We start from the raw sequence: 26,122 nt of genomic DNA, 5'->3' as shown, positions 1-26,122 counted from the left end.
GCACACACACACATACACACGCACTGGGCTGACACTCGGAGGGGCGGGGGCTGGCAGGGCTACGAGTCTCCGTGAGTGGCTGGAAGGAGCAGCTGCTTGGTTGCCTTGGTCTCTGTGGGCAGCATCGGAGGAGGCGTGCCCGGAGGAGGCAGCCTGCGCTAGGCAGAGCAGGGAGCGGTGTGTGAGCGGTGCTCCATCCGCCTCGCTGCTTCCACGCTGCTCCTGCAGCGCTCCACGCCAGCATGGCCCTGCTCGTCCACCTCAAGACAGTCTCGGAGCTGAGGGGCAGGGGTGATCGGATCGCCAAAGTGACTTTCCGAGGTAGGGATGCTCCTGCCTTAGGGGAACCCCAGCTCCGGGCTGGCTGGGATAGGGCAGGTGGGTGGGGAAAGTTCCAGCTTGGGTTGGGGTGATGAAGCTTTTCACATCTGCCCCTGGCTTGACTGGACATTGTGATTGCTGGAAAATAAGGGTCCCTGTGTTGTCATGAGTGCATGTGTGTGTCTCGCTGCACTCCCTGGAGGGGCCCTCTGCATGGGGGGACTGGGAAGAGGCAGAAGGGAGGCCCCCAGCCCTGAATTCAGGCGGGGGAGCAGCCATGCAGAGCTTTTCTTGTCCCCCTCTTCTCGCTCTCCTTTCACCAAGTTGGTTTCCTTGGGCACAGAGTGGGGGTGGGGTTTTCAGTCTGGAATACCCAAGGGGGCTTCTAGAAACCAGGCAAGCCAGTACATCTCTGGGCCCCGGTGTGATAGGGATGCTACTGGCTCCCTGTAGCTCTATCCATGTGCAAGGATCCACGAGCCCCACTAGCCTCCTTTCTATTCATTCTCTTCCTAACTTCCTCCCCACTCATGCATCCAGTGACATTTCATATGATCTGTGTGCCAAGGCTGGGGGTTGAGCAGGACCCAGGCTCTGCCTAGAGGAGTCCACACTCAGGGGCAGGAGGACCAGTATAGGACAGGAATGTGATGGATGAGGGGGGAACATGCAAGCTACAGAGGCAGCACTGTCACCCAGGCTAGTCAAGGAAGGCTTCCAGGAGGAGGTGACACCTCAGTTGAAACCCAGGGGACCAGCAGGAGGGAACAAGGTAGAGACAGAACAGCAGAGGAGACAGGATGCCCAAGGCTGGGAGATGAGCTGAAACTCAGGAACAAAAATGGGTGCGAGAGCTGATATGGAAGTGACAGGCAGGGCCAAAGAGGCAAGGCTGGCCTTTACCCTATGAAGAGTAGGCCACCCCCAAAGGTCTTAAGTAGGGAAAGGCAGGGCTAGCCTTAGCTCTGCTTTTTAATCCACCTGCCTCTGCCTCTCTGCCTAGCACAGCCCTGGGCCAGGGCTGCCGTCTGGGCCAGGGGCATCTCTGGCAACATTTCTCCAAAGACCAGGCTACTCCTCACTAGACCTGACACTTCTTCCCAGAGAGGAATCCGAGGGTGGGTGGGGGTGCAAAGTAGGAAGGATCTGAGAGAGCCCCACCAGATTTAAGAGCAAAATGAGCCTCAGGGCCCAGGCTGGGCACACACCTGCAGGTGTGCCAGGAGGGAGAGGTGAGGCCTCGGGCGGCCTACTCCCTCCAGCAGCAGCCCCGGATGCCCACATCACCCCTCAGTGGGGCCAACTCTGGGCAGGAGGCCCTGAGTCATCCACACGGTGGCCTGTTGGGTTTATGGCCCCAACAGGCTGCTCATTGTTGAGCACACTGATATTTGTGGACAGGCTTGGGACACGGGGCTAAAGAAGACACAGACCCTGCCCTGAAGGAGTGACAGACAGTCCTTTGGGTCAGACAGACACCAGAAGGCCTGGCTGCCGGTCCCTGTAGTGCACGCAGGCCACAAGGCCTGGGTGCCTCTGCATCCCAGGAATGAGTTGCAGGACGGACAGGAAGGCGCAGTCCAGGCGGTAGCTCTGCACACCTTACCTGCTTCCTCTGCAGCACCTGGAGCTCCAGGCGCCACCTGCCGGCTTGTGCTGAATTTAGAAAAAGCAAGTGCATCCTTTCACCTGTGGCCCTTGTCCCTGTGCTGGACAGACAGTGCGTGGTGTTTCAGCTGCAGGTTGTGATGTTGTTTCTACTATGACAGGGAAGCTCCAGGCTGCAAGCGCAGTCCCGCTGCAGGCAGAGAAACCAAGGCTGACAGAGGAACCAAGGGGAGATGTGCATGGCATTAGTGGACAGGCTGAGGCCCAGCGACCCCAGCTCATGAGACCTCACCCCGGCCCTGGCTGCTCCATCCTGAAAACCCCCTTTGTCCTCCAGGGCATGTGGGGTGAGCCCCGGTCTGTCTGCTGTCCACGCTTTTCTTTGAGCAGCCTGTCCCTGCAGCCTCCGCTGATCACACGGGGACTAGCCTCTTTGTGGCCTTGCCCTCTGGACGGAGCGGAGAGACCCATTTCAAGCTCTGCATCTGCGGCTGGTGGCCACAGGCAGAGCTCCTGGGGAGGGTGGTCAGGCAGCAGGAACAGGCACGTGGCAAGCAGTTTCCAGAAAGTGTACTTTATAACAACCAGAGATGTCTCCGTCATTCAGCGCCGCAGCCAACAGTTGACAACTACAGGCTCCCCCAAAGACCAACACTAACAATTCAGAGAACTGGTCTATTCTAGAATGTTCCCCAATGTCTCCTGGCACACACAACCACAGGTGCCCAACCAAATGTGCTGTGGGGAGAAATAAGGAATTGGTGAAGGTAGGAGGGAGATGCTGGTCCCGAGTTTCTCTAATCCTTTGAAGTTCAATGTCAGGTGGGCTGAGGGAGCCCTAGGCCAGATGTACTTGGTGGTGGTGTTCTCAGGTAAACCAGATCAGCTGTTTGAAATACAACTTGACTTTCGGTGATAAGTCCCTTGGGTCACTTTGAAAAGAGGCCCATGTTGCTGTGGTAAAGAAAGTTCTAGATACAGGGTCAGAAGCCCTGGGTTCCACCACATACTTAACCTTACTGACCCTCAGTTTCCACATTTGTTAATGGGCATGTTGGTAACACCCATTGAAACCACAGGGAATTCCTGCCCTGCAGGAGGTAGGTCCACTGGCTGAGACAGAGATACCAGAGGCTTTGAGGACAGAGCATGGGCAGGACTGATATGTTGGTGAGGTGGCCACTCCAGTTGGGGCATGCAGGCCACAAGGCCAGGGTGCCTCCGCTTCCGAGGAACTTGTTGCAGACAACAGTCCCCATTTAGCTCACAGGCCTGCAGCCAGAACCGGGAGAGGGCTGTCTGGGAAGGAGCCGCCTTGGCTGCTGTTCACAGGGAGGCAGTATTGGCTTAGGGTCTGTACTTCCCGGCGTAGATCACAGAGCTGCGGAACACAGAGCAGGAGGGGGCTTGGGGTTCCTCTAGTCCAACGTCTATCTGGTGCTCAGCTCCATTCAAACCTGGGGTCCTGCCAGGGTACAGGTGCAAGACAGCGAGAGGCAGAGAAGAAATCACTAGCTCTTGGTGATCTTACCACCCTGACTGATGACAGCAAAGCTACATCCCTCTCATTTACTCCCACCCCTGGGGTCAACCCGTGTCTTATTATCGGCCCTTTTAAATGGAAAGTCTTAAATATATACAAAAATAAGGAGAATAGTCCAGTGGCCCCCAAGTTCCCCCTATGCAGTATTGGCCAATCTTACTTCATTTGCACTCCATCCTGCTCCCACATCCCAAATTATTTGGCAGCAAATTCCAAACACCATATGTTTCATCTGTAAACATTAAGTACATCGCTAAAAATGACAAATACTAAAAAAAGCCCACATATATCACTCTTTAAAAAGTAACAACAATCCCGTAATACTATCAAATATCTAGTCAGTGATCAAATTTCTAACTGCCTCAGCAATGTCATAAAATTTTTTTCCAACTCATTTTAAAGCTACACATCGATGTGCTTTTTGAGTCAAGTATTTAGTCACCTGTTTGCTCATTCTTTCATTTATCCAGGTAATAAAATTCACTTCAGGCTAGCTATGTGCCAGGCACTGTTCTAGGCACTAAGGTGGCAGTGGGAAATGAGACAGACGTGGTCCCTGCCGTCGGGGGCAGACAGTCACTGCACAAACCCTCATGAGTGGGACATGCATTTTGAAAAGAAAGGTACAGGTGCATGGCAGCAGGAGGCAGAGGAGATCTCTCAGAGCAGGAGGTCTGCAAGCAAGACCAGGGGGCGAGATCAGGGTTCCTTGGAACAGATAACAAGGGAGCATAAGAAGGGAGGTAGGAGCTGGCCGCCCTGGAGCCACGGACATGACTCTGCAGAAGAGTACAGGGCCCAGGAGGAAGTTTTACTGGGCAGGAGACAGGACAGGCACTTCGACCTAACTGACTTTTCTAGTATATTACACTCTAAAACTATTCTTCGCAAATGCATATGGAACACACATCAAGATGTACTATATGCCAGGTGCTAGACAAGTCTTAGTACATTTCAAAACATTGACATCTTATGAAGTAAGCTCTCTGATCACACTGGAAATTCAATTAGAAGTTAATAGCAATAAGAGTTATTCAAACCCTCCAAATATTTGGAAAGTAATAAATATCCTTCTAAATAATCATGGTGAAAGCAGAAGACAAAAAAATATATACAGGGGGCCTCCCTGGTGATGCAAGGGGTTAAGACGCAACCTTGTGAAGCTGTCCACAGCCTCTGCAGCATGAGTTCTATCTCCGGCCCGCCAGGGAGCAACCCACATGGCGCAGCAGACCTCTCCTGATTCTCCCGCTGCTCCCTCAGCGATGTATTTCAGTCAGTCTGCCTGTTCTGTTCCCCACTCTGTCTCTGGTGAGTCCTCTCACCCCCCACACCTCTGGCTTGTACTCCAGCTCTTGTATGCATAAATAAACCTTAAAAAAAACCCTATATATATATATAAACCCTATATATATTTATATTTATATATATATATATATAAAACACTTCCAACTGAATGGTAATGAAAGTCCAACATATCAATATTTATAGTTTTAAATCCTTACTTTTAAATCCTAGAGCAGAAACAAAGAAAGTATAAAATCAATGATCTAGTTTCTGCCTTAAGAACCTGCTAAAAGAGGAGCAACTTAAACCCATGTCCTGAAAACATAATGTTAAGTGGATAAGCCAAACACAAAAGACCACAGATTATATGATTTCATTTCTATGAAATTCCCAGAATAGACAAATCCATAGGGACAGAAATTAGATTAGTGGTTTCAGGGGCAGAAGGAGAGAATGGGGGTGACTGCGAATGAGTATGGGTGTTTTGATGGGGGAGGGATGATGAAAATATTCTGGAATTAGATAGTGGTGAGTTATATTTCAATAAATAAAAATGAAAACAACCTAAGAAAAGCTAAATCCAAGGCAAGTATAAGAAAATAAGTAGAGGAAAAACAACATTGAAAGGTAGCAAAGCCAAAAGTTGGTACTTGTCGGGGGGCGGGGGCAGGGACTAGGTAAATTGTAGAAGACTGATCAAGAGAAAAAAAACAAAAACAAGGAAATACAAATCACCAATATCAGGAACAAGAGAGGGAATAACATCACATTCAAAGGAAAACAAAGGGATATTATAAATAACTTTATCTCAATTTCTACAACTCCCACAGGATGGACAAATTCCTTGAAAAACAATTTACCAAAACTGATCCAAAAAGAAATACAGAATGGGAAGAGTTCAATATCTATTAAAGAAATAAAATTTGTAATAACCATTATGATGATGGTAATGACACTACACCACCTTCCCATAAAGAAAGCTTCAGGTCTAAATAACCTCACTGGTGAATTCCAGAAAACATTTAAGGGGCAAATAATACCAATTTTAAACAAACTTTCAGAAAATAGAGGAAAGAGGTTTTGATAACAAAACCTGATAAAGATCCTACACAACAAGAAAATAAGAGCCCAATATCCTTCATGATGATATGTGTAAAAATCCTTAACAAAATATTAGCCAATAAATGTTAGTCAATTAAGTAGAAATATATGAATGGAATAGCACATAAAGTTTTATCCCTAAAATGCAAGTTTAGTTTAAAATTAGAAAATCAATCAAGCTATATCACCAAATCAACATAATAAAGGAGAAGAACCATGCGATTATGTCAATAGGAATCAAGACGTGTGTCATGAACCTTAGAACAGGTATACAGATCAAAGAAACAAAAGCAAGTGTCCAGGAAACGCCCCCACCCAGTTAAGTGATTTTCAATTTAGATGTTAGCTAGAAGAATAAATACCTATATGGGAGGGAAATGAGTATCAGAGTCCTATCTTATTCCACATGCAAAAATTATTTCAAGATGGATTATAAACTAAATCAAAGAAATATAGAATATCTCTATTAAATTCTTGGATTAGACGAAGATTTGTTAAAGAAGCCATAAAAGCAAAAAGTATAAGAAATAAAATTTGCCAAAATTGATAACTTGGAGTTATTAAAAACACTACTCCTTGGACGTCCCTGGTGGTGCAAGGGGTTAAGTCTCAGCACTATTAAACTATCGGCAGCCACTGCAACATGAGTTTTATCCCTGATCCCTGGCCAGGGAGTTGACCCACATGGTGCAGCAGACCTCACCTGTCAAGCCCGCTGCTCCCCTCAGCAGTGTATTTCAGTAGATCTGTCTGTTCTGCTCCCCACTGTCTCTGGTGAATCCTCTCACCCCCCCACACCTCTGGCCTACCATTCAGCTCTTGTATGCATAAATAAATAAAATAAATCTTAAAAAAACACCTACTCATTAATAAACACATTGAAGACTATAAGAAAGCATCAGATAAAAACACACATTTAAAGACTAGTAGAGGGCCTCCCCGGTGGCGCAGCGGTTGAGCGCTGGGTTGCGAAGCTGCCCGCGGCCTCTGCGGTGCCGGTTCGATCCCCGGCTGCTCCCCGGCCACCGGAGGAGGGTCCCACATGGTGCGCAGACCTCTCCTGCCACCCGCTGCTCCCCTCAGCAGTGTACTTCGGTCCTTCTGCCTGCTCTGCTCCCCGCTCTGGCTCTGGTGAATTCTCTCACCCTCCCGCGCTTCTGACTGTACCCAGTGCATGTATAAACAAAACAAACAAACAAATAAATAAATAAAAACATGCCTCTATAAAAAAAAAAATAAAAAATAAAGACTAGTAGAGTACATGAAGAACCCCTACAGATGCATAACAAAAAAGATAAATGAGCAAGAATTTTAATAGGCAAAAGACTTGAGTATTTTCTCCAGTAATTATACAAATGATCAGTATACACACAAGTCATCCACGTTGTTAGCAAACCCAGAATGAGATGCTATTTCACATGCACTAAAATAGAAAAATCAATGTCGATGAGGATGTGGGACAACTAAAACTTCTACACTGTGGCCAGGATTTGTAAAAGGTCTAATCGCTTTGGAGGACTGGCAGTTTCGCATCAAATTGAACAAGCACCTACCCTGGGTCCCAGAGAACCTGCTTTCAGGCATGTCCCCAAGAGAAATGCAATTCTATGTCCACAGAAATACTTTCACAAGAATGTTTACAGCAACTTTACTAGTAATAGCCCAACACTGGAAGCAACTCCCAACGTATCAACAGGTTGTGGTCTCGTCATTCATAGCACGGAACGTTACTCAAAAACAGCAGTGAATGAATCATTGACACATCGACTATAGGGATGAATCACAAAGCATTACATTGACGCGAAGTAACGAGACACCCGAAAAGTACCTTCTGTCTGAAACCATCTATGTAAAGTTTAAATCTGGCACAACTGATCTTTGGTGATAAAAGTCAGAGCCCTGGTTGCCTATTGAGGGTGGGGGTAGAGATCAGTTGGAAAGTGGGGGACCAGGGACATTTTAAGGGAATGGGAAGGGTCTACATCTTGTTTGTGTGGTGATTTTATAGGTTTAGAAATGTGTTTCTCGAAACTCATTGAGCTGTTCACTTAAGATCTGTAAGGGTAAATTTTACCTCATTAAAAAAAGAGCTCATCATACCTAAAATACCTAAAACTGGAAAAAACATTATATAAGATGAGGGGGAAAATTGTTCCTGATTACCTATTACTAAAAATAAGCTACAAAATGTCATTCATAATAGAGGAGACCATTTTTGTATTTAAGACATAAATGTCAAAAGGAAAAACAGGACTCCTCCTTCGTAGATTAATTGTCATTTTTCATTGGGTAATGAGCCATGCAACAGGAGTTTAAGAACTGTCATTTCCTCCATTTAATGGGTGAGGAAACTAAGGCAAAGAGATGGTCTCTTCTCTGGCAAGTGGAAGAGCAGGGGTTTGAACCCCGGGCTGCTTAGTACCTTACCACAGCCCTCTGGCCCCTGCCAGATGTTCTAAGCCGCTTTCACTGAGCGTGTCCCACGGACCCCTACGGTGGTTCCACTAAGTACTGGTCACCATAATTGCCCCCAGTCACAGATGATGACTGGGAGACCCCAAGGGACTGAACGGTCAGGTCCAGGCCCCCAGCCCTTGAGCTGCATCCCAGGCCCCACACCTGATTGGGCCTGGGCCTCTTGGGCGCCGCCTCTTTTCCTGCAGCCCTGTGCCCTGCTTCCTGGTGCTTGTTGGAGCAGCTTTCAAAAAGAACAGGGCGACATGAACTGGGGAACTGGGAGGATGAGAAGCGCAGGGCCCCCCTGAGGAGCCGGCTGGCTGTGGGAGGGAGAGCAGACTCAGCTACGACAGTACCGCAGGAGCCTGTGCTTCACCCGGGCTCCAGTGGGCTTTGAACACCGCCCTACCCACCTGTCCACCCCTCATCCCACCCCAGTCCAGCTCTAGCAGGTGAACTGTCTGGAGGAGGAGCTGTCAGTGCAAATGAGGTATTTGTTCCCTTAAGTTACATTATCATATAAGCCAGCACTTCATCCTGGGTGTGAGGCGGAGCAGAGCTGAGCTCACCATCATCTTGGGAGGTGGCTGCTCTGCATATATTTGAAAATGGAGAATGACTCAAAACTTACTATGACGTTTGGGCTCCCAAACCCCTCTTTTGGGGTAAATCTGATGGCCTGGCCCTTATGCCATTGTGGGCACCGACTCTGCTGTCCTAACCGCATTTATTGACTCAGGGAGTTTATTTCAAACAGCTCAGCCTTCCCATGAGCAGCTGCCCCTGGAAGGAGAGAGCTGGTGCAGCCTCACCTCATCCCTGGGCTCCTGCCACAGCAGCCTCTCCCCTGCAGAGAACAGGCTATTTTCTTTCTCTCAAGTCTTTCTCGGTCTTCTCTGTGTCTTGAAAGTGGATTGGATTTGGAGATTTTTAAATGATTTTGTCTGAAAGCCGCTTAAAAGGCAGCTGAAATGTCAACAAGACTGGTGTGGCATGGAGCAGGTGTTAAGTGGAAAGAGAGGGGCTAGCAATCCCCTCCTAACTTGAAAGGGGTGAGAGAGGTACCCTGGCTCTGTCCTGATGATCAGAAAAGGACACTTGAATGACCCTGCCCTGGCCATACAATCCCTCTGAAAAGGTAGCTTTTCAAAAACCCTTAAGAAGGACATTCTGTTTTCTTAATAAGTTTGCCTTTTGCACTGTTTCTGTACAATTGATTTGATTTGTTTTTTCGTATCTAGTTAAAATTTGGCTCATCCTGTTTGACAACATTCACCACATTTAAATACCCATGACCCAAGGCAATGAGGTTTTCCTGCTTTTCAAGACAGAGCCCTGATGGATCAATTGCACAGTGGATAATTTCACTGCATTTCACACCGTCTCTAACAAGGAGCCAGGACATGTGCAAGCAGGGCCGGCTTTCAGTCTCGGTAGCTCCAGGGAACTGCTAACGCCATCATGGACAGTCCCTCCCTCCCCTCCCTGGCTGGGTGGCTTAGTGTTCAGTCCAGGAGACCCAGGCTGGTCCAGGTCTTGCAGGATGGAAAAGACCCTTGGGTATTCCGAGCCCCAGGTCCTAGGGGAGCCTCAACGCACAAATATGCTCACCTGAGTCTCCATCTACACTGTGTCACCTGTGGGGAAAATCAAGAGGGGCGCAGGCACCATCTTTCCTATTTCTTTCTTTTCCTCTGGCTGCTTTGGGTTTGTTGTTGAGATGTTTTGTTTTGTCCCCGGCTAGTGCTAAAGAGTCCTTCTTGCCCATCTGTCTACTTCACATCTCTTTTCCATGTGTACAGCTTCTGCTTTACAGCTTCTTCCTCATTTTCTTGGATGCACCCCACCCACCCACAGGCTGCCACCCTCCAAACACACACAGCTGTGCACACAAACACATCCACACACACTCGTACACACACACCCTTCTTCAGACCCTCCTCCTGCCTCAAACCCCTGGCGTCCTCATCGGGAGGCAGTTCTGTGCAACTGGGACTCGCTCCTGAGTCCCGAGAGCCTGGCAGGCCCTGAAGCAGTCAGCCCAGGCCTCTTGCCTGGGGAGGCAACAGGGGCCAGAGGAGACAAGTGGTCCCCAGGGGGATTGTGCCCCACTGCCATGAGGGCCCAGTGGGCTCCTCTCCAGCCCCTCCCTGGCTTGGGGCTAGTCCTAGTGGGTCTCCCAGATTTTCTGTGGGGAGAAAAGCACAGTGTGGCCCCCAAGTCCTCTGCTGGGTCCCAGCCTGCTCATCAGCAACAACCCAAAGTAACCCTAAGAATGGGACTGAGTTTGACCTTGAGATAACTGTTTAGTGGATGACCTGCTGATTTAGGCTGGAGGGGACTTGAAAGCATTTTTCTTTTGATTACAGAAGCAAAGCAGGGTCATTGAAAAAAACTGCAAATTCGAGTGTCTACAACAAAACATCCAAGTATGCTGTTTTCTATGTCTTCTTACTCCTCTTGCCTAGAAATAGCTATGAGTTTAAATCTTTGTCTATTCACATATAAAACAATTGTGTTTTGGGGTGTATTTGAAGTCTTTGTCTATTCACATGTGAAACAACTGTGGTTTGGGGTGCATTTATAAAGAGAATCCTATTATAGAAGCTACCTTTTTCTTTTCCTTTCTCTTTAGTGTAGACTTGACAGATGATAATAAATTAATTCTAAATAAAAAAAAATGAACCCATCCCATCTCTGGATTTCTCCTCGTAGAATTACAACCCTTGCCTCTTTGCTCCCACCCACCCCAAACCAGTATTTACCCTTCCTTCTCCTGCAAAACTGCCCCTTGGGGTATGTATTGCACAGGTGACCTGCTACCCCCTGCTTTGCCCTCCCAGGCCAGAAGCTCCCTGGGCGCAGGCACCTGTGCATGCACCACCCCTCTGCCCCGAGTCCCAGGCACGTGGTCCTCAGCACGGAGGTCAGTGGGCCTTCTCTAAGTGAGCTGGACTGGCCCAGGCATCCCTCTCATTGCCACCACTTCCCCCACCCCAACCTGCCTCCTCCTCTCCTGACTCAGGTTCTCCCAGCAACCTGGGCCAGTTCTCACAGGATGGGCCAGGAAGGCAGCAACTTTATGTCTGTCCTGGTGGGTGGCATGGCAGGTGAGTGGTGAAGGGGTCTGGAAACATGTGTCCCATCACATTCTCGGCTACCTGCCCCAGAGGAGAAAAACTCAAGCTTGACGGAAAAGCGATTGCGAGTGTGAAGGGAGGGTCTTGATTCCCTGGAAGAAAGCTCAAGTGTGGTTGACTGTCCTGGATCCTGGCTGGGGAAGCACCGGGGCCTGGCAGCAGACAGGGTCAAAGAAAGAGGGCTGGCAGCAGGGGTCCACCCCCGTGCTAGCACAGGCTGCTACAACCAGGAAGGCCCATAGACAGCAGAGAAAGCCAAGAAGGCCATTGGGAGCCATGCTGGAGAAAAGAGGCCGCCCCACTCCGTCTCGGACCAGCCTGGTGCCCCCGGCACTTTGGGATCCTCATTGTGCAGTGGAGCTAATGCCTTTGAACTGCTTGCCCCACAAGGCTGCTGAGGGGTCAGATATGACAGTATGGGAACCTGCCCCCTCTGGCATTGCTGCCCAAGACACACGCTCCCAGGGTCATAGTCGTGCTGCATGAACCCAAATGCTGGAAACCCAAAACCCAGGCAGAGAGCTCTGACCCCACGTGTGTGTCCAGGGAGTTCTGACTCAAAACTGTCCTCTTTCCCCCACAGGGCAATCCTTCTACTCCCGGGTCCTAGAGAACTGTGAGGATGTGGCTGACTTCGACGAGGTAGGATGCCCTGAGCAGGCGGGGAGCAGTGCCCTCCCTGCCTCCTGCCCCCACCCATCTGGTTTGCTTCATGGGTGACGGGAGGGTGTGGAGGAGACTCCAGCTCCCCCTCCACGTGCTGCCCCTTAGGAATTTCTGCACAAGAGACCCCCCTGTGACGCGAACCACACAGAGCAGGGCTGTCCAGACCAACCCACAGCCCTGTGGGAGTCTTTTGTGCTCCTGGGAGCAAGGGCCTGCCCCCACCTGTGCGGTGTTGTAGTCCTGAGAACAAGCCACCAGCTGAGGGTCCAACAGGGCCAGAGGAGAGGGGTTCCCGGGGCAGTGAAAGACCCAGGCTAACCCCACCTGGACTTCCAGCAAAGCCAGTCTCGTGTGGCCCTCAACCCTTTCTCTTTAAGAGCGACTGGGGTCAATTTTCCACTGTATCATCTTCAAAAATTTTTCTTCTTTTAAGCCATCAGCTCATAGGACTGAATAAACCGTTTATCTCAATTTAGGGCACATTATCCGTTTGGTCCCTATAGGCTCTGCTCTTGTTTTTAAGTACGTGTGCTTGCAGGGATGTGTGTGTGTTTTCTTTTATCCTCTATTTCTTTCCCTCCATTCAAATGTATTTAATGTGTCTCTTCTGATTTCCCGTGTATTCCTACAAAATTTGTCTTGCTGTCTTGGAGCATATAATTTTTGTTCATTTAAATGGGCTTGTGTTATGTGTTTCTTTTGGTTTCCCACACAACAGTTTGCTTCATGAACATTGGTGGGGATGGCGGGCATGTTTCCCATATTCCTGCTACTAAAGGGACAAAATGTGTCTACGGTTTCTCATCGAACACAATTGTTGTAGTAGGATCTTATTATTGAACGCTATCTTACTAATTTACGGAGTTGTTATTATGAAAGATTGTTGACCTGTATCAAAAGTTTTTCTGAATGGATTCAGATTATTATCTCACTCTTTAGTATATCGTGTAATGTATTACTTTTAATATACTGTTAAACGCAATTGGCAAATGTATTTATTTAGGAATTTTGCAGCAATGTTCACAAAAATTTTTGACCTAAAATTTTCCGAAACAACACACATAGAATAGGAGTTTACTCTTCTTTGACATTTTGAAAGAATAAAATGTAAAAATAGATTCATCTGGATAGTCTGGGGAGAGGAGCTCTTTGATGCCCTTTTGAATTTGTCTTCTTGTGCCAATTTTGGATTTTTATGTTTTTCTAAGGATTTTACGTTTCACTTAGGTTTAAAAACTTATGAGCACAGATTTGGCCATGACATTTTTAAGAGTTTCAAATCTTTATTCTGCCTATAGTCATTCCCCTTTTTACTCCATATTTCATTTATTTGTATCTTCTCCCTGTTTTCCTTGGTCATTTTTGCTAAAGGCCTGTATCCCATTAATCTTCCCAAAGAATCAGCTCTTGGTTTCATTAATCTCTGTTGTTCTTTTTGCTTCCCATTTCATTGATTACTTGTTCCCCTTTTCTCTGTTTATTTTATTTTGCTCTGTGGGTTCCCCCCACCACCAATTTCTTGAGTTGCATCCTAAGATATTATTTCTTTTCTTCTCTCATTTTTTTAATGTGTATTTTAAACTATAAATTTTGCTATACATACATTTTCTGTATGGTTTTCCTTATTATTTACTTTTAAACATTTCTTATTTTCTTTTAGACTTTTCTTTTAAACTTGAGCTATATAATAATGTTATATTGAACTCTATATAACTTTTTCAGCTCCTTATTTTATTTCTATCTAGTTTTACTACATTATGATCAAAAATCATAGTCCAGAATATTGATCCTTTGGAATTTATTGAGACTTCTATAATGCCTAATCCACAATCATAAATGCTCCCACTGCCGAAAAGAGATACGTTCAGTGGCGAGTTCTATAAATAGTGCAATCTAAGTATGAACTTATTAGTTATGTTACTCAATTCTTCAAATTTTGTTTATTTTTCTGTTTGATCTATCAGTTTCAAGTAATTGTATTAAAATCTTTAAGGATAATTCTGATTTTTATATCTCTCCCTGTTCTAATAGTTGTTGCTTGATGTAGTTTAAAATTTTTGCTAGTTGCCCATATGTTTATGATGGTTATCTTGTCTATTTTTCCTTTTATCAGTATTTAATATCTTTGTCATTTATGATGGGTTTTTTTTTTTTACATTCATTTCTAGGTTACCAGCTATTAATAGTGCTATCTCAGCTTATTTTGGTCCATTTTTACTTACATTATTTTCAATCTTTTTATTTTCTTAGTATCTTTTTCCATGTCTTTAGTTTCAACATTTCTAGGCACCTTTTAAATTCATGTTTCATCTTAGAGCATTTATTTATAGATTTTACTTTGTTACCCAATATGAGAGTCTCTTTTAATTGATTAGTTTTATCCATTTACATCTATTGTAGTTAATTTTACTATTGTCTTACTTTTACCACTATCTTATTTTATATTTTCCATTTACTATACATTTTGTCTTTTTTTAATCCTCCTTCCTATCAAGCCATCAGATAGGTTGGGTTTTCTTCTGTAAAAATTTTATTTCTATTTTTGTTTTTAGAGTAGTCACCCTGACTATCTTTATACATCCCCAAATGAATCAAAAATTATAGTTTCTCCCTAATTTTTATTGTGTCTCTAACAATTACTATTTTAATATTCTTCTTTGCCTCTTTGATCTCCCCACTTCAGTCAACATCCTCATGCTGATATTGTCTAGTTAGAATTTTAATGCTAGGTTCTTTTGAATATGTATTCACTTTTACTTTCATTTGTCTTACTCATTTTATTTTTTTTAAAAGACAACAACCATCTTTGCTTTACTTCTCATATTTTTTGAAGTATCTCTTGGTATTGTTTTTCTTCTAATTTGAATACTTCCTCCAAAAACATTTTTAATTTGGGTGATGTGCAGCAAACCTTCAAAGCTTTATAAATCTGAGGATATTTTTCCTATTTCTTTAAATTGAACGTTTCAAATTCTAGACATGGAATTGTACCTTCACAAGTTCAAAAATAGCATTCCACGTTGCTGCAAAAAAGTCTAAAGACAATCTGATTCTTCTAAGTTTGGGAGGGATCTTTTCTTTCTTTCTGGAAAATAGTATCATGATTTTATCTTTGATATTCTTAAATTTTATTATCATGTGTTTATCTTCCCCCTTTTTGTGCCATTTTCTGAGACCTTCCAAATCTAAGGTCTTTCATCTTTGGTTCATTATAGAAAACTCTATCTCCATTTTTTTCAAACATCCCTTTCATTTGCCTTTTAAATCTTTCTTTCCTCTGCAACTCCTATTGTCAGATGTCAGTACCTATTTGCTATTGTCTTCAAATTGATCTTCCATTTTTGCCATTTTGTTTTCTTATGATTCCTTTTCCCTGCTTTGCCAGTGTATTTCTTTGTGGTCCATTCATCTAGTGACCCTGCTCCAGCTGGCCTGTGCTGTTCAGGGTGCTGTCTTCCTTCTAGGGAGAGCTTCTGTCCATGCATCTTTTTTTACTGTGCCCTCTTCAAACACCCCGGAATCAGCTACTCTGTCCAGTAACAGGTATGGGGACACATCAAAGGACTGTCTATCTCAGTTCTTAGGGTTTGAAGGGCAGGCGTGAGCAGCAAGGCCCCCCACCTCCCCCAAGACCCGGTCACCCTGTCATCTCTAAGCCTTTAAGGAGAGATACTGGATAGAAGGCAGTCTAGATTTTTAGCAAACTAGCTTTGGGGGCTAAGTGAGCTGTAGAAGGCGTGAGCAGCTGGCTCATCAACACCTATTTTCAGTTCTCATCAGTCCTCATCCCAGAGCTACTGTCACTATTTTATCCATAAAGGCGCTGGCAATGGTTGCCCCAAGGTATCCCAAGGAGAGCAGAGCTCACAAAGATCTCTTCCGACATGCTCTACCCCTGCGGCTTCTACTCAGCCCTGGCCCATGCTGAGCAGCCTCTCCCCTGCCCTCCCTGCCCAACCCCCCATAACCCAACAGCAGCTCAACAGCCCTGGCCCCCCAGTCTTCTCACTACCCTTTGTATGTTTGTCAGCTTGTTGCTTCCTGGAATCCACATACTTTCTTTGGCTTCTCCAGTGTCGACTTTGGGGTGAGAACCAGCAGTCTAAGTCACATTTTGGCACGTTCACATCTGTTGTGACCCCGCAGAATAGCTGACCCCTCCTTTCCTGGGCTTTGCCTCTCATCTGGCTCTGTTGGGGCTGGGAAGGGCCACTGTTCCCTCTGTAGCTGGGATTTAGTGGAGCACGTGGAGGCTTGGGCCACGCTGCTCCCCACCCCCAGACCCATCACACAGTGCACTTGGTCTGTGGGAGCTGCAGATTCAGGGCAGCAAGGCCTCCCCTTCTCACCTGGGCTAAGGAGCAGCTGTTAACCACTGCAGCCCCAAACTGGCGCTCCTCTCTGCACCCCAGGGACACAGTTGCTCTGCCTCCCTCCGGTGTCCCCACAGCTCAGGGGACATTCAAACTCACCATTTAAAGGGAGTGAATTTTAAGGTCAGGACCAGTAAAGGGAACATATTTTGATAATTACCAATATTTTATGTCTGGTAACATAGAAGGGCTTAAATATATCTACCATATGTTTTAAAAGAAGCTTTGAACTTAATTGAAAAACATTTTGCTACTACAATGTAAAATAGTTTTAATGAGTTCTGTTTTATCGTTTTTCTTGGTTCCAAAGTCACAGATCCTAAAGTTATGAAACCTATTTCTGAAGGCATGCTGTCAGGAATGCTGCTTGGGAAATTTGTTTTCCTGAGTCATATTGGAAGTATTATTATAAAGTTTGCCTCAACTTCAAAAATATATAAATAAATAAAGTGAGTGGCCAGAGCTAGGAGGGCTCTGTCCAGACATCTCCCCATCTGGCTGCATGACTTTCTGCTCTGTTTCTAAGCCTTGGTCACCCCATTTGTCAAATGGGCTGATGATGGGTATAAAGTCTGTCTGCAAATGATGAACAAAGTGCGGGGCTGTGGTGATGGCAGAGACATTGCTGCATCCTGAACCAGCTGTCCTGGCCTCAGGCCTCCATGCAACAACCTGCCAGAAGGGCTGATTGGAGCCTAGGCAGCCTGGCCCTCTCTCTCACAGTCCTGTCCCCCTGTGCCTCTCCCCCTAACCGGGCAGGAAGTCTGGCTCCTCTATGTCACCAAGTCTCCCTGGGGACATGTCCACCAAGGCCTCCTGCCAGTGAGCAACCTGATGCCCCTTCCAAGGGCATGCCACCCCTTTCCATTCACTGCGCCCGGACACCTGAGCCACAGGTGTACATGACATTCCAAGTTAATCACGGTGTCCTCCCTCTTCCCAATGCTGCTCAGCACGGGGCAGGTAGAGAGTCAGCACCTACTGTGTGCCGGGTGCTGGGCTTCAGGGAGAAGCAGGCTCAGCAGCACACGAGGATCCAAGGGTCAGCGCAGGAACTTGGGCAATGGGGAGCCTCGGGGGGAGCAGCCAGAGACCAGGGAAGGAGCAGGAGCCAGGACATTAGGAGAAAAAGCAGATGGAATCAGAGTGCAGGAAAGAGCAGAGTCCGCCTGGGGAGAGCTCTGTGCACCGGCTGGCTGGCAGGGAAGTCTCCAATTGTCACGACGGGAACCCATAGGCATTTAGTGGAGTGGGGACAAGGAATGGCTTGCTGTGCTGAGGCCCTCCCACACCACAGCACATGCCCATCACCCACTGGGCAGCCTGCAGGAGATGATGACAGCAGCTCCCAGCAGCAATCTGTGCTGCTTCCTGAGCGAGCAAGTCTCCCGGGCAACCCACAGATGAAACTCCAGCTTAGGGAGCACACGTCCTTCCCCAGGAGACAGAGCTGTGTGTGGCTAAGCCAGAAGGCAAGTGTGTGTGCTTAGGCCCCCTCTGGGTGCAGCAGGTGGAAGCTGCTCCTGGGCCCACGCCCGCCAGACCTCACTGGGGTCTCTGCATGACCCTGCTGCCACATCTCCTCAGAGAAGCAGTCCAGCCTAGTCACCGCTGTCCTGCAGGATGCCCCCTGACAAGCAGGGGAGGCCACCTTCCCACTCCCTGCTCAGGGGCCCAGGGGCCTCTCCCCTGAGCTGGGAACTGCACCCATGCTCACACTTGTATCCCCCTGGGGTGGACAAGCCCTAAACTTCCCTGTCTGGTCTCTGAGTGAAAGCCAGTCTGTAGGCGGGTCCAGAACAAACTCAGAAAAGGAAACTCCTCTTCCCCTAGCAAAACCTCTAAAGGAAAGTCTCTTGGCTTCCCAGAAGGCTGCATGTCCTTCCCTTAACGTGCCCAGGCCTGCAGGGACCAGCGCAGTGAGGTAGACAGCACATTCCCGGGAGTCCTGAGGCCTGGGCCACAGTCCTCACTGAAGTATGCACCAGCTCTGTGGCCTTGGGCTGGTCACTCAGCCTCTCTGGGCCTCGGCTTCCCCTTCTGTCAAACTGGGGATACACGTCTTGCTCTGTCTGCCCTGCAGGACTGCTGCACGGCCGAAAATGAATTAAAAGACATGAAAGCAGGTGTCCTTCCCTCCACCACTCAGACCGGAATGACAGGGGACTGCTGTTGACCAGGCTGAGGAACCCGAGTGGGGAGGAAGAGGCTGTGGAAAAAAGACAATGCTCCAAACAACAATGGGTGGAAAAGGAGCCTGGATGTGGTGTCTCCTTTCCCAGAGGCTGGAACCTGAGATCCTACATTTAACCTACAATGAGAGAGAGTGGGAGGGAGGGTGGGTGGGAGAGAGAGGGACAGAGAGAGAGAGAGAGAGAGAGAGCAGCCAGCAGAGGCCCCTGTCCTGGGGACACCAGGACAGACACACTGAGCCTCAAGCCTACCTTCAGCTCTAAGACAGGCCCTGTGGACTGTCCCTTTAAGGATGCTGTCTTGCTAGCAGGATGGTTCTAGACCCAGTCAATGAGCTAGGTCAAAATAATCCAGGTCATTCTCCAACCTGCAACAGGGAAAGCTTTCTGTGGAGTTCTAGATTGTGGCACTGATAGGGTACAGAACTCCGCCATCCTGTCAGCACCAGCCAGAACAAGGCCAAGAGCTGGTGAACCCCATCATGACCCATCATGACTCTATGTGCCCAGGGCTCCTCAGACCCCACCAGACAGAGGTTCCTCTTCCCTCCTCCCTCCCTAATGTCAGCTGCCTTACTTCTGACAATATTCCTGTCACAGGCTGCAATTTCAGGTCTCTAGAACAATCCAGAAGCTCCTAAAGGACTGGGAAACACTGGGGCCACAGTGTCATGCATAGAACCTGGCACACAGAACGTTTGCCCCTGAATGGGGCTTGCTTAGGACAACCTGAGGGACTTGTTTGGCTCAGCTACTACCTAGTTCCCTGGAGCATTTGGAGGCTGGTGCAGAATCAGATCTTAGATGAGATTCAGGTTCTCCTGGCCCAGTCTCTAGGCCACAGATTTTCAGGGCACCTCTAGAAATAGAGGGCAAACCCTCAGCTGCTGTGGCCTCAGGAAGAGAATCACATCACTCAGAGAGAGGACCTCTGTCCCCAAAAGCCACCTGTCATCCTTATAAGTGTCTGTCCCCAAGGGCACAGGCTCCTGGAACTACAAGAACCATTACAATGCACTGCAATGCACTACCATGTTGATCAAGCACTTGCCCTGTGACAGGCCCCGTGCTGAGTGCTTGTCCCCAAGAACAGTCCAGTGGCCATCACCCTTACTTCACTGAGGTGTGAGAGATGGGCCAACCTGCCCAAACTCACACCGCCAGCAAGGAGCAGCCCCGTGCCACTTGAGCCCTCTTTGCTGAGTGCCTACTGCATACTAGGCACTGTGTAGATGCAAGGACATCGGTGAGGGAGAGAGCCGGGCCGGCCACCTCTGCTCATGCCAGAATTGCTCTGAGAGCCACCATCAAGCTGGCCCTGGAGGAGTTTTCTTGGCGTGAACACAGGAAGAAATGGAGCATACGGTACTGCTTTATGTTAAGGAGATGCCTGCCACCCAGCCCTGCCAAAGGGATTCTGATCCAGAGAGAGCCACAGGCAGCCTGGGGGACATCATAGTGATCTAGTGCTCTTAACACACCACCCCAAAACTCAGTGGCCTCAATCACAACATTGTAGTGTTACTCCTGATTCTGCGGCTGGGCTCAGTGGGGCAGTTCTGCTGGGCAACCAGCAGGGAGCTCAGTTGGCGCTGATTGTTGAGTGAGCATTTTGGGCCTCCTGTGGCCTCTCCAGCAGGGCTGCCTGGGCATGACAACTAACTTCCCAGAGGGGCTGGCTCTTAACTACTAAGCTAGACTATTAACTAGTTTAATTATTCTTTGGGCAAATCCCTCCTGAGCACCCTATAAAGTGGGGATTAAGTTATATAATATATGTAAAGTGCCAGTGTCTTGCAGCTTAGTCAGCACTCAAGAAATAAGTGTTCCTGTTGCCGATGATCTAGAAGGACAGTTAGGGCCTGAGCTGCACTCCCCCTCTAAATTCAGCCTGGTTTCAGGAGAGGGTCCCGCGTAGTGAATTAAGCCTGAGCTAAGCATCCAGAGACTGGCGTTCAAATCCTGCCTCTCACCACAGGCTGTGGTCTCCAGGAGAAATATCACCCCCTCAGTGCTCCCCACTTACAAATGATCACATCTTGCCATGTGGTTGTGACACTCGTGTATCATGAGAAGTACCTAGTTATGCCCAGATGTGCTCCCAGCTGTACTCTCTGGGTTCTGATGGGGGGGTGTGAGGCCCCAGGAGCTCCTGAGCCCCCAAACCTGCCCATCTGGCCTTGCTGCATCCCCTGCCAGTGTCTGTGCACATCACTTTAACTGGTGGAAAGGAAACAACAGCAAAAATAAGGAGACTGTAAGTGAAATTTTTCTGATGAAAGAGAAATGGGAAATTGCCAGACCAAGGCAGAAGAGGCGGTGACCCGGCACTGGGCAAGCAGGAGCCCAAGCAGCTCCCTTCTGTGGGTGCCTGTCCCTTTGCATTCACCTACCACCACCCACGCTGCTCCACACCCACGCCCTCTAGCCCTCTAACGTGCCATTCCACTGTTACCTCCCTCCTCTGACTCTTTGTCTCCTTCCAGCGCCAAAAGCCCACACACAGACCTTCGGGTGGATCAACCCCTCTGCCCCCTCCATCCCCAGAAACTAAAATCTTGCTCTCCCAGCCCTCCCCTCAGCACATGGCTAATGAGTTAGGCCTTCATGAGCTGTTTATTTCCCCAAAGCCTAGTAGAAGCAACTTCATTAAGAAAACCACACACTCGGCTGAGCTGGAGGCCTCAGACAGCAGGAGCCAAGCTGTTTAATGAGGTCTGCAGCCACCAGGGCTGCCCTGCTCCCCCCAGTGCCCCTCATCCCTCCCCTCTTCCTCTGCATCCAGGACTGCCCAGCTCGCCAGGCTGGGGGGCGGGGGGACTCACCCTCTCACCCCCCTCTGCCTCTTCCTCCCCCACCTGCCCCCTCCAGCTGAGCCATCCTGGATTTGAGGGGCCTCCTGGAACTGGGCCAGCCTGCAAAGAGGGCACATGAGCACCATCTTTTTGAGATAGGCCCTGCCCACATGGGACAGTGACCTGCCAGGCTGCCCAATGTCCTCCAAACCCCTGAAGTCTGAGAGAAGGAAGTACAGGTTTGAAACGGCAACCTGTAGGGTGGGCTCTCAGAGGCCTCCCCAGGACCTGCTAAGCCACCACTGAGCCTCTGAATCAGGTTACATTCTGAGCGCTAATTTTTCTGTCTGTCAAGCAGAACACATCCCAGCCTCCTGGGCTGCAGTAAAGACTAAGTGAGTTAACGCAGGTAAAGTAGGTAACGTAGGTAGCCTTCAGACTCCTGCCTAAGAAGTGTTCTCCATAAATGGCAGCCATACTACATGTCGTCATTATTACTATCATTATCACTGGTCACCAGTCTGCTAAGCAGTTGGAATTCGGTGAGAACTAAAAATGAAGCTTAAAATTAAAAGGTCACTCCTTTCTACCTGCTTTGTCAATCCCCCCTCACTCTGCCCCCGCCCCCCATGGTCTCTCAATGGCATCTTGAACAGACCTCAGAGCTTTCTGGTCATTTTCAGTTATTTGAAGTCCAGTGTAGAAGGGCCGCCTCCTCTGGTCTGGCATCCTGTTGTGCCCAGACTCCCTTATCTCACTTGTGACTCAAGGCAGGGAGCAGGACAGGGCCCAGGGGACAGCCTGGGCTCAGGGGACAGCGAGTCCCCAGGGAAAGGTCACTGGGACCTTGCCCCCACCCCACCCGTGTGTGCCTCAGCCTGGAGCTCATCTCCCAAGAAAGTGCCCGGATGTGACGCTTTTCACTGTCCCCCCAGCCCCCATCTTCTTTCTCATTCCCGGGAGGAGGGTTGAGGGAAGGTTGGGGGTGGCAGGCCTCTGAGGAAGCCCCGAGGGAGGTGCACCCCTCACCTGGTAGCAACTGTTGGCAGGTCTCTTTTAAGGGATGGGGTACTTGGCACCTTTGACCCCTATTTTGGGCCCTTGTTGCCATTTCTAGGGAGTCAGGAAAAGTCCCACTCAACTTCCTATTTATGTTATTATTGGTTCAGACAGAAGTGGTGAGGGTAACCTAGAGATGGTGGGTGGGAGACGGGCGGTCCGTGGGCCTACCCCGTCACACTTCACTTAACAGCTAAAATCTGTCTCCAGTGTTCCCATGGCCAGTGTGATGCATGAGGCCAGGAGTGACCTGAATGGGGGAGTCTGAGGCCATCACTCAAGACAGAGCTTGAATTGGTCAGAACGACCCTAACAGGAGTGAACCGGAATCTTACACCTCCATTCGCACTGAGCAAAGACCAAGCTCAGAGTCCGAAAACCTTGCCCTGGAGCCTGCCCCACCCTGGTGGCAACACCCATTCACAAGGGCCCCCCAGGATGGGAAGGCCCCTGTGAAGTGGTGGGAGGAGAACTGAGCTGAGACTCAGAGGTCCTGTCTGCCGAAAGCTCTTCCACCCTCCTCCCCTCTGCACCCTGGCCTTGGGCTGGTTGCCAGGCCTCTGCAGAGGAGTGGGCCGCGATACCCACGCTGGACGTTCCAGGAGGGAACTTTGTCCCTGCAGAGTGCAGGGCCAATGTGAGGGCCCCCTTACTAAGGACCCCCACTCCCCACACACTCCCCCCGTCCTTTCTACCTAAGGCCATGTCTGTCCCTCTGTCCCCAGACCTTCCGGTGGCCGGTGGCTAGCAGCGTTGACAGCAATGAGATGCTCGAGATTCAGATCTTCAACTACAGCAAAGTCTTCAGCAACAAGTAAGCGTGGGGTCCAGAGGGCCTGCAGGCCTGCCCCGGTCCTTGGGCTGCCTTACCATGTGAGCACTGTTACTACTGGGGGTTCCTTTCTGGGTGGCAAGCAGAACTCCGAAGAACTGGAACGGTATGGAATGGTGGCTAACTAACATAAAGTCCTGCCTTAAGTCCCAAAACCACCTGCTTTATACAAGCTAGAGGAGGTCATGGCTGAACTGCAGCCTGGCCACATCCCATATTCCTGCAGGGCCAAGGAACCCTCTCTGCCCTAAAAACGCTAAAATGCCCACATCCCACACTCAGCCGAGATTTTTCAGGCTCCCAATAAAAGCTGCAGAATGCTTGGATCCCATGTAGTTTGGCTCCTCCACAATCTCACGGCCCACTCTCTGTGCAGATGGGGAAACCGAGACTCAGAGAGGACATAAGGCCACATGGGTAGACAGTGGGGGGCTGGGGTTCCAATACCTGTCTTTCTCCCCCTTCCGAATCCTGAGCTCTCAGAAACCAGAGTGAATGAGCAGTGAAGGTAGAAACCAAGGATGGGGGAAAGACTGGAAAATCCTTGGCAATGAAAGCCGCTAGCCCCAACACCGAAATGTTGGCAGCACCCTGCAAGCATCAAAACTCCTATAATGAACAAATTGTTTGGGAAACTGACTACCATGACAGTGACTATACTGACATTCAAGACTACATTAGTTTTCTTTTTTTTTCCTTAAAGATATTTATGCATACAAGAACTGAGGCACAGGCCAGAGGTGCAGGGGGGTGAGAGGATTCACCAGAGATAGAGTGGGGAGCAGAACAGGCAGATGACTGAAATACACTGCTGAGGGGAGCAGCGGGGGAGCCAGGAGAGGTCTGCTGCGCCATGTGGGTATCTTCCTGGCTGGAGATCCAATTTGACTGTGGAGCTGGAATGGAAAAAAGGAGTGGCGAGCAGAGGCCCCCCCACACACACACAGCTAGGGGATAGAAGGCGAGTGCTTGAGTCAGGTGGAACTTGGCTCTGTTTCTCAGAGCCTTAGAAAAGACCCACCTGGTGTCTGCCTGGACCAGGCCAGAGAGGCGGCTGAGGTCACAGCCCTCCATGCAAGGTCACAGCCCTCCACGCCCAGCAAGGCGAGGCTCAGTGACCCGTCTTTCTCACAGGGCAGCTAAGTGAGGGCAAACCTCTGGGGCTCGCACTGTGCTTAGCTACCAGCCAAGCCTCTCTTGCTGCATGGCAGGGCGCCGGGGGAAGAGGTGCTGGCACCAGCAGACCCCTGTGTCTGTGGCGTGAGGGGATGAGTAAATGCCCTGTGGGTCAGGAGGCAGAGTTGACAGGGTGGGCAGGTCTGGGAGCAGGAATCCCAGTGGCCCTTCTTCTCTGGAGAGTTCAGAGCACTCCAGGGTGAGAGCTGAGTCGCATGACTGAGTCATTTGGGGAAACTGAAGTAAAGGCGGCTGGTATGAGAACTGGAACCTATGGGCTTGATCCCATCACCATCCATCTCAGAGAAAGGGATTTGTTCTAGAGGCAGCTTAGAAACTGCCCCTCACCCACCGCTTCTGGGGTTTCCCAGGACAGGATGTTAGTAGAAGGGAAGCGTGTCTTCATCAGGGACCAGGAGACCCCCGATCTGCCTGCCTCGAATGAGGTCCTCTTTCAGGCACCTTGGGTATCCCTGTGAGGCCCAGGGGATCTTGTACGTCCACTTATCCTGGGTGTCCACCTGTCCTGGGGCCTCCCCAGGGCCCATGATGGGGGATGGCCTGCTGCAGGCACCCCATCTCCTATGGTCCCTGAATAATTCATGAACCAGGAGCACAAGGGAGGCCTAGCCAGGCCTGAGGCACTTGATACCAGCTCCCAGGGGATAAATTATTGACAGGGCCTGGTGCCTGGTTGCCACTTTTTTGAAGTCAGTCTGTGTCCTCCCTCCCCCTGCACCTGAGCCCCCACCTCCACCCCTTGCTGGCTAATTACCCAGCAATCCTGCACCTGCCCAGCCACTGTATATGGGCACTGTGGGCTGCCCTTTTGTGTCTGCGGCCTGGCTGGGTCACACAAAGGAGGTGGTCAGAGGACAAATTAGGTCCCCTCACCTAGCAACCCGGGGGAATCTAAGGCCCAGAGAGGGCCTTTGTCCCAGGTCACCCAGCAGGGTGAGGACTGAACCAAGTTCTTACCCCAGACCTCCTGACCTGGAGGGCAGCACTCCTTCCTGCAGAAGGAATAGCCTCGCACTCCACGTTCCAGGGACAGGACCCTGCTGTCCATGGGGCATGACAGCCTCTTCCTCAGTTGCCCTGAGCAACCCTGCAGCCCTGGCACAATGACCCACCCAGGAGGAGCAGGGACAATAGGTAGACCCCTGATTTGCAGCCAGATTACAAACAAGGAGGCCAAGCAGGCCAGAGCCAGGTCTTCCAGCGTTTTTCTGCAGTCTACACTGCCTCCTGTTGGGGTGATATTTAGCCTGTGTGTGTAGGGCTTGGACCAGGGTGTGCAGAGCAGGGGTTTGCCAGGACCTCCTCTTATGTGGAATTAAAGCAGTGGCAGAGTGGACGAGCTGTGAGGGGAGTTATGAAGGAGAGACGTCCCCATCGCAGGGCGTCTAGCAGGGGCTTGAGAGCCATGTCAGGGAGACTGCGTGAGGGGCTCCCTCAAGTCCCTCCAAAATCTGAGATCTGAGACACTGACTCTAGTTAAGCCAAGGTACCGGGTTTCTCTGAGCGTTTCTCTGCAGGGGAATAGCTACCTCCTGCCCCCTGGGGGCATCT

General features: G+C 49.3%; 1 protein-coding gene across 5 annotated transcripts in view; it reads left to right on the top strand.

The window, feature by feature from the left end:
* Positions 1-242: 242 nt before the first annotated feature.
* Positions 243-26,122, top strand: part of OTOF (otoferlin) — a gene marked incomplete at both ends in the record, with an annotated part of 70,781 nt that continues 44,901 nt past the window's right edge. For all 5 annotated transcript variants that reach the window (XM_084236054.1, XM_084236051.1, XM_084236053.1 and 2 more), the window contains 3 exons: positions 243-321; positions 12,041-12,099; positions 23,268-23,356. In XM_084236054.1, coding sequence (XP_084092180.1) covers positions 243-321; positions 12,041-12,099; positions 23,268-23,356 — 227 coding nt within the window. The remainder of the gene's footprint in view (positions 322-12,040; positions 12,100-23,267; positions 23,357-26,122) is intronic.

The sequence above is a fragment of the Talpa europaea genome (genome assembly GCF_964194135.1).
Source record: "Talpa europaea genome assembly, chromosome: 6".
In the NCBI taxonomy this organism is placed as follows: domain Eukaryota; kingdom Metazoa; phylum Chordata; class Mammalia; order Eulipotyphla; family Talpidae; genus Talpa; species Talpa europaea.
The sequence above is the reverse complement of the archived record's forward strand: the minus strand, read 5'-3'. Positions and strand labels throughout refer to the sequence as shown.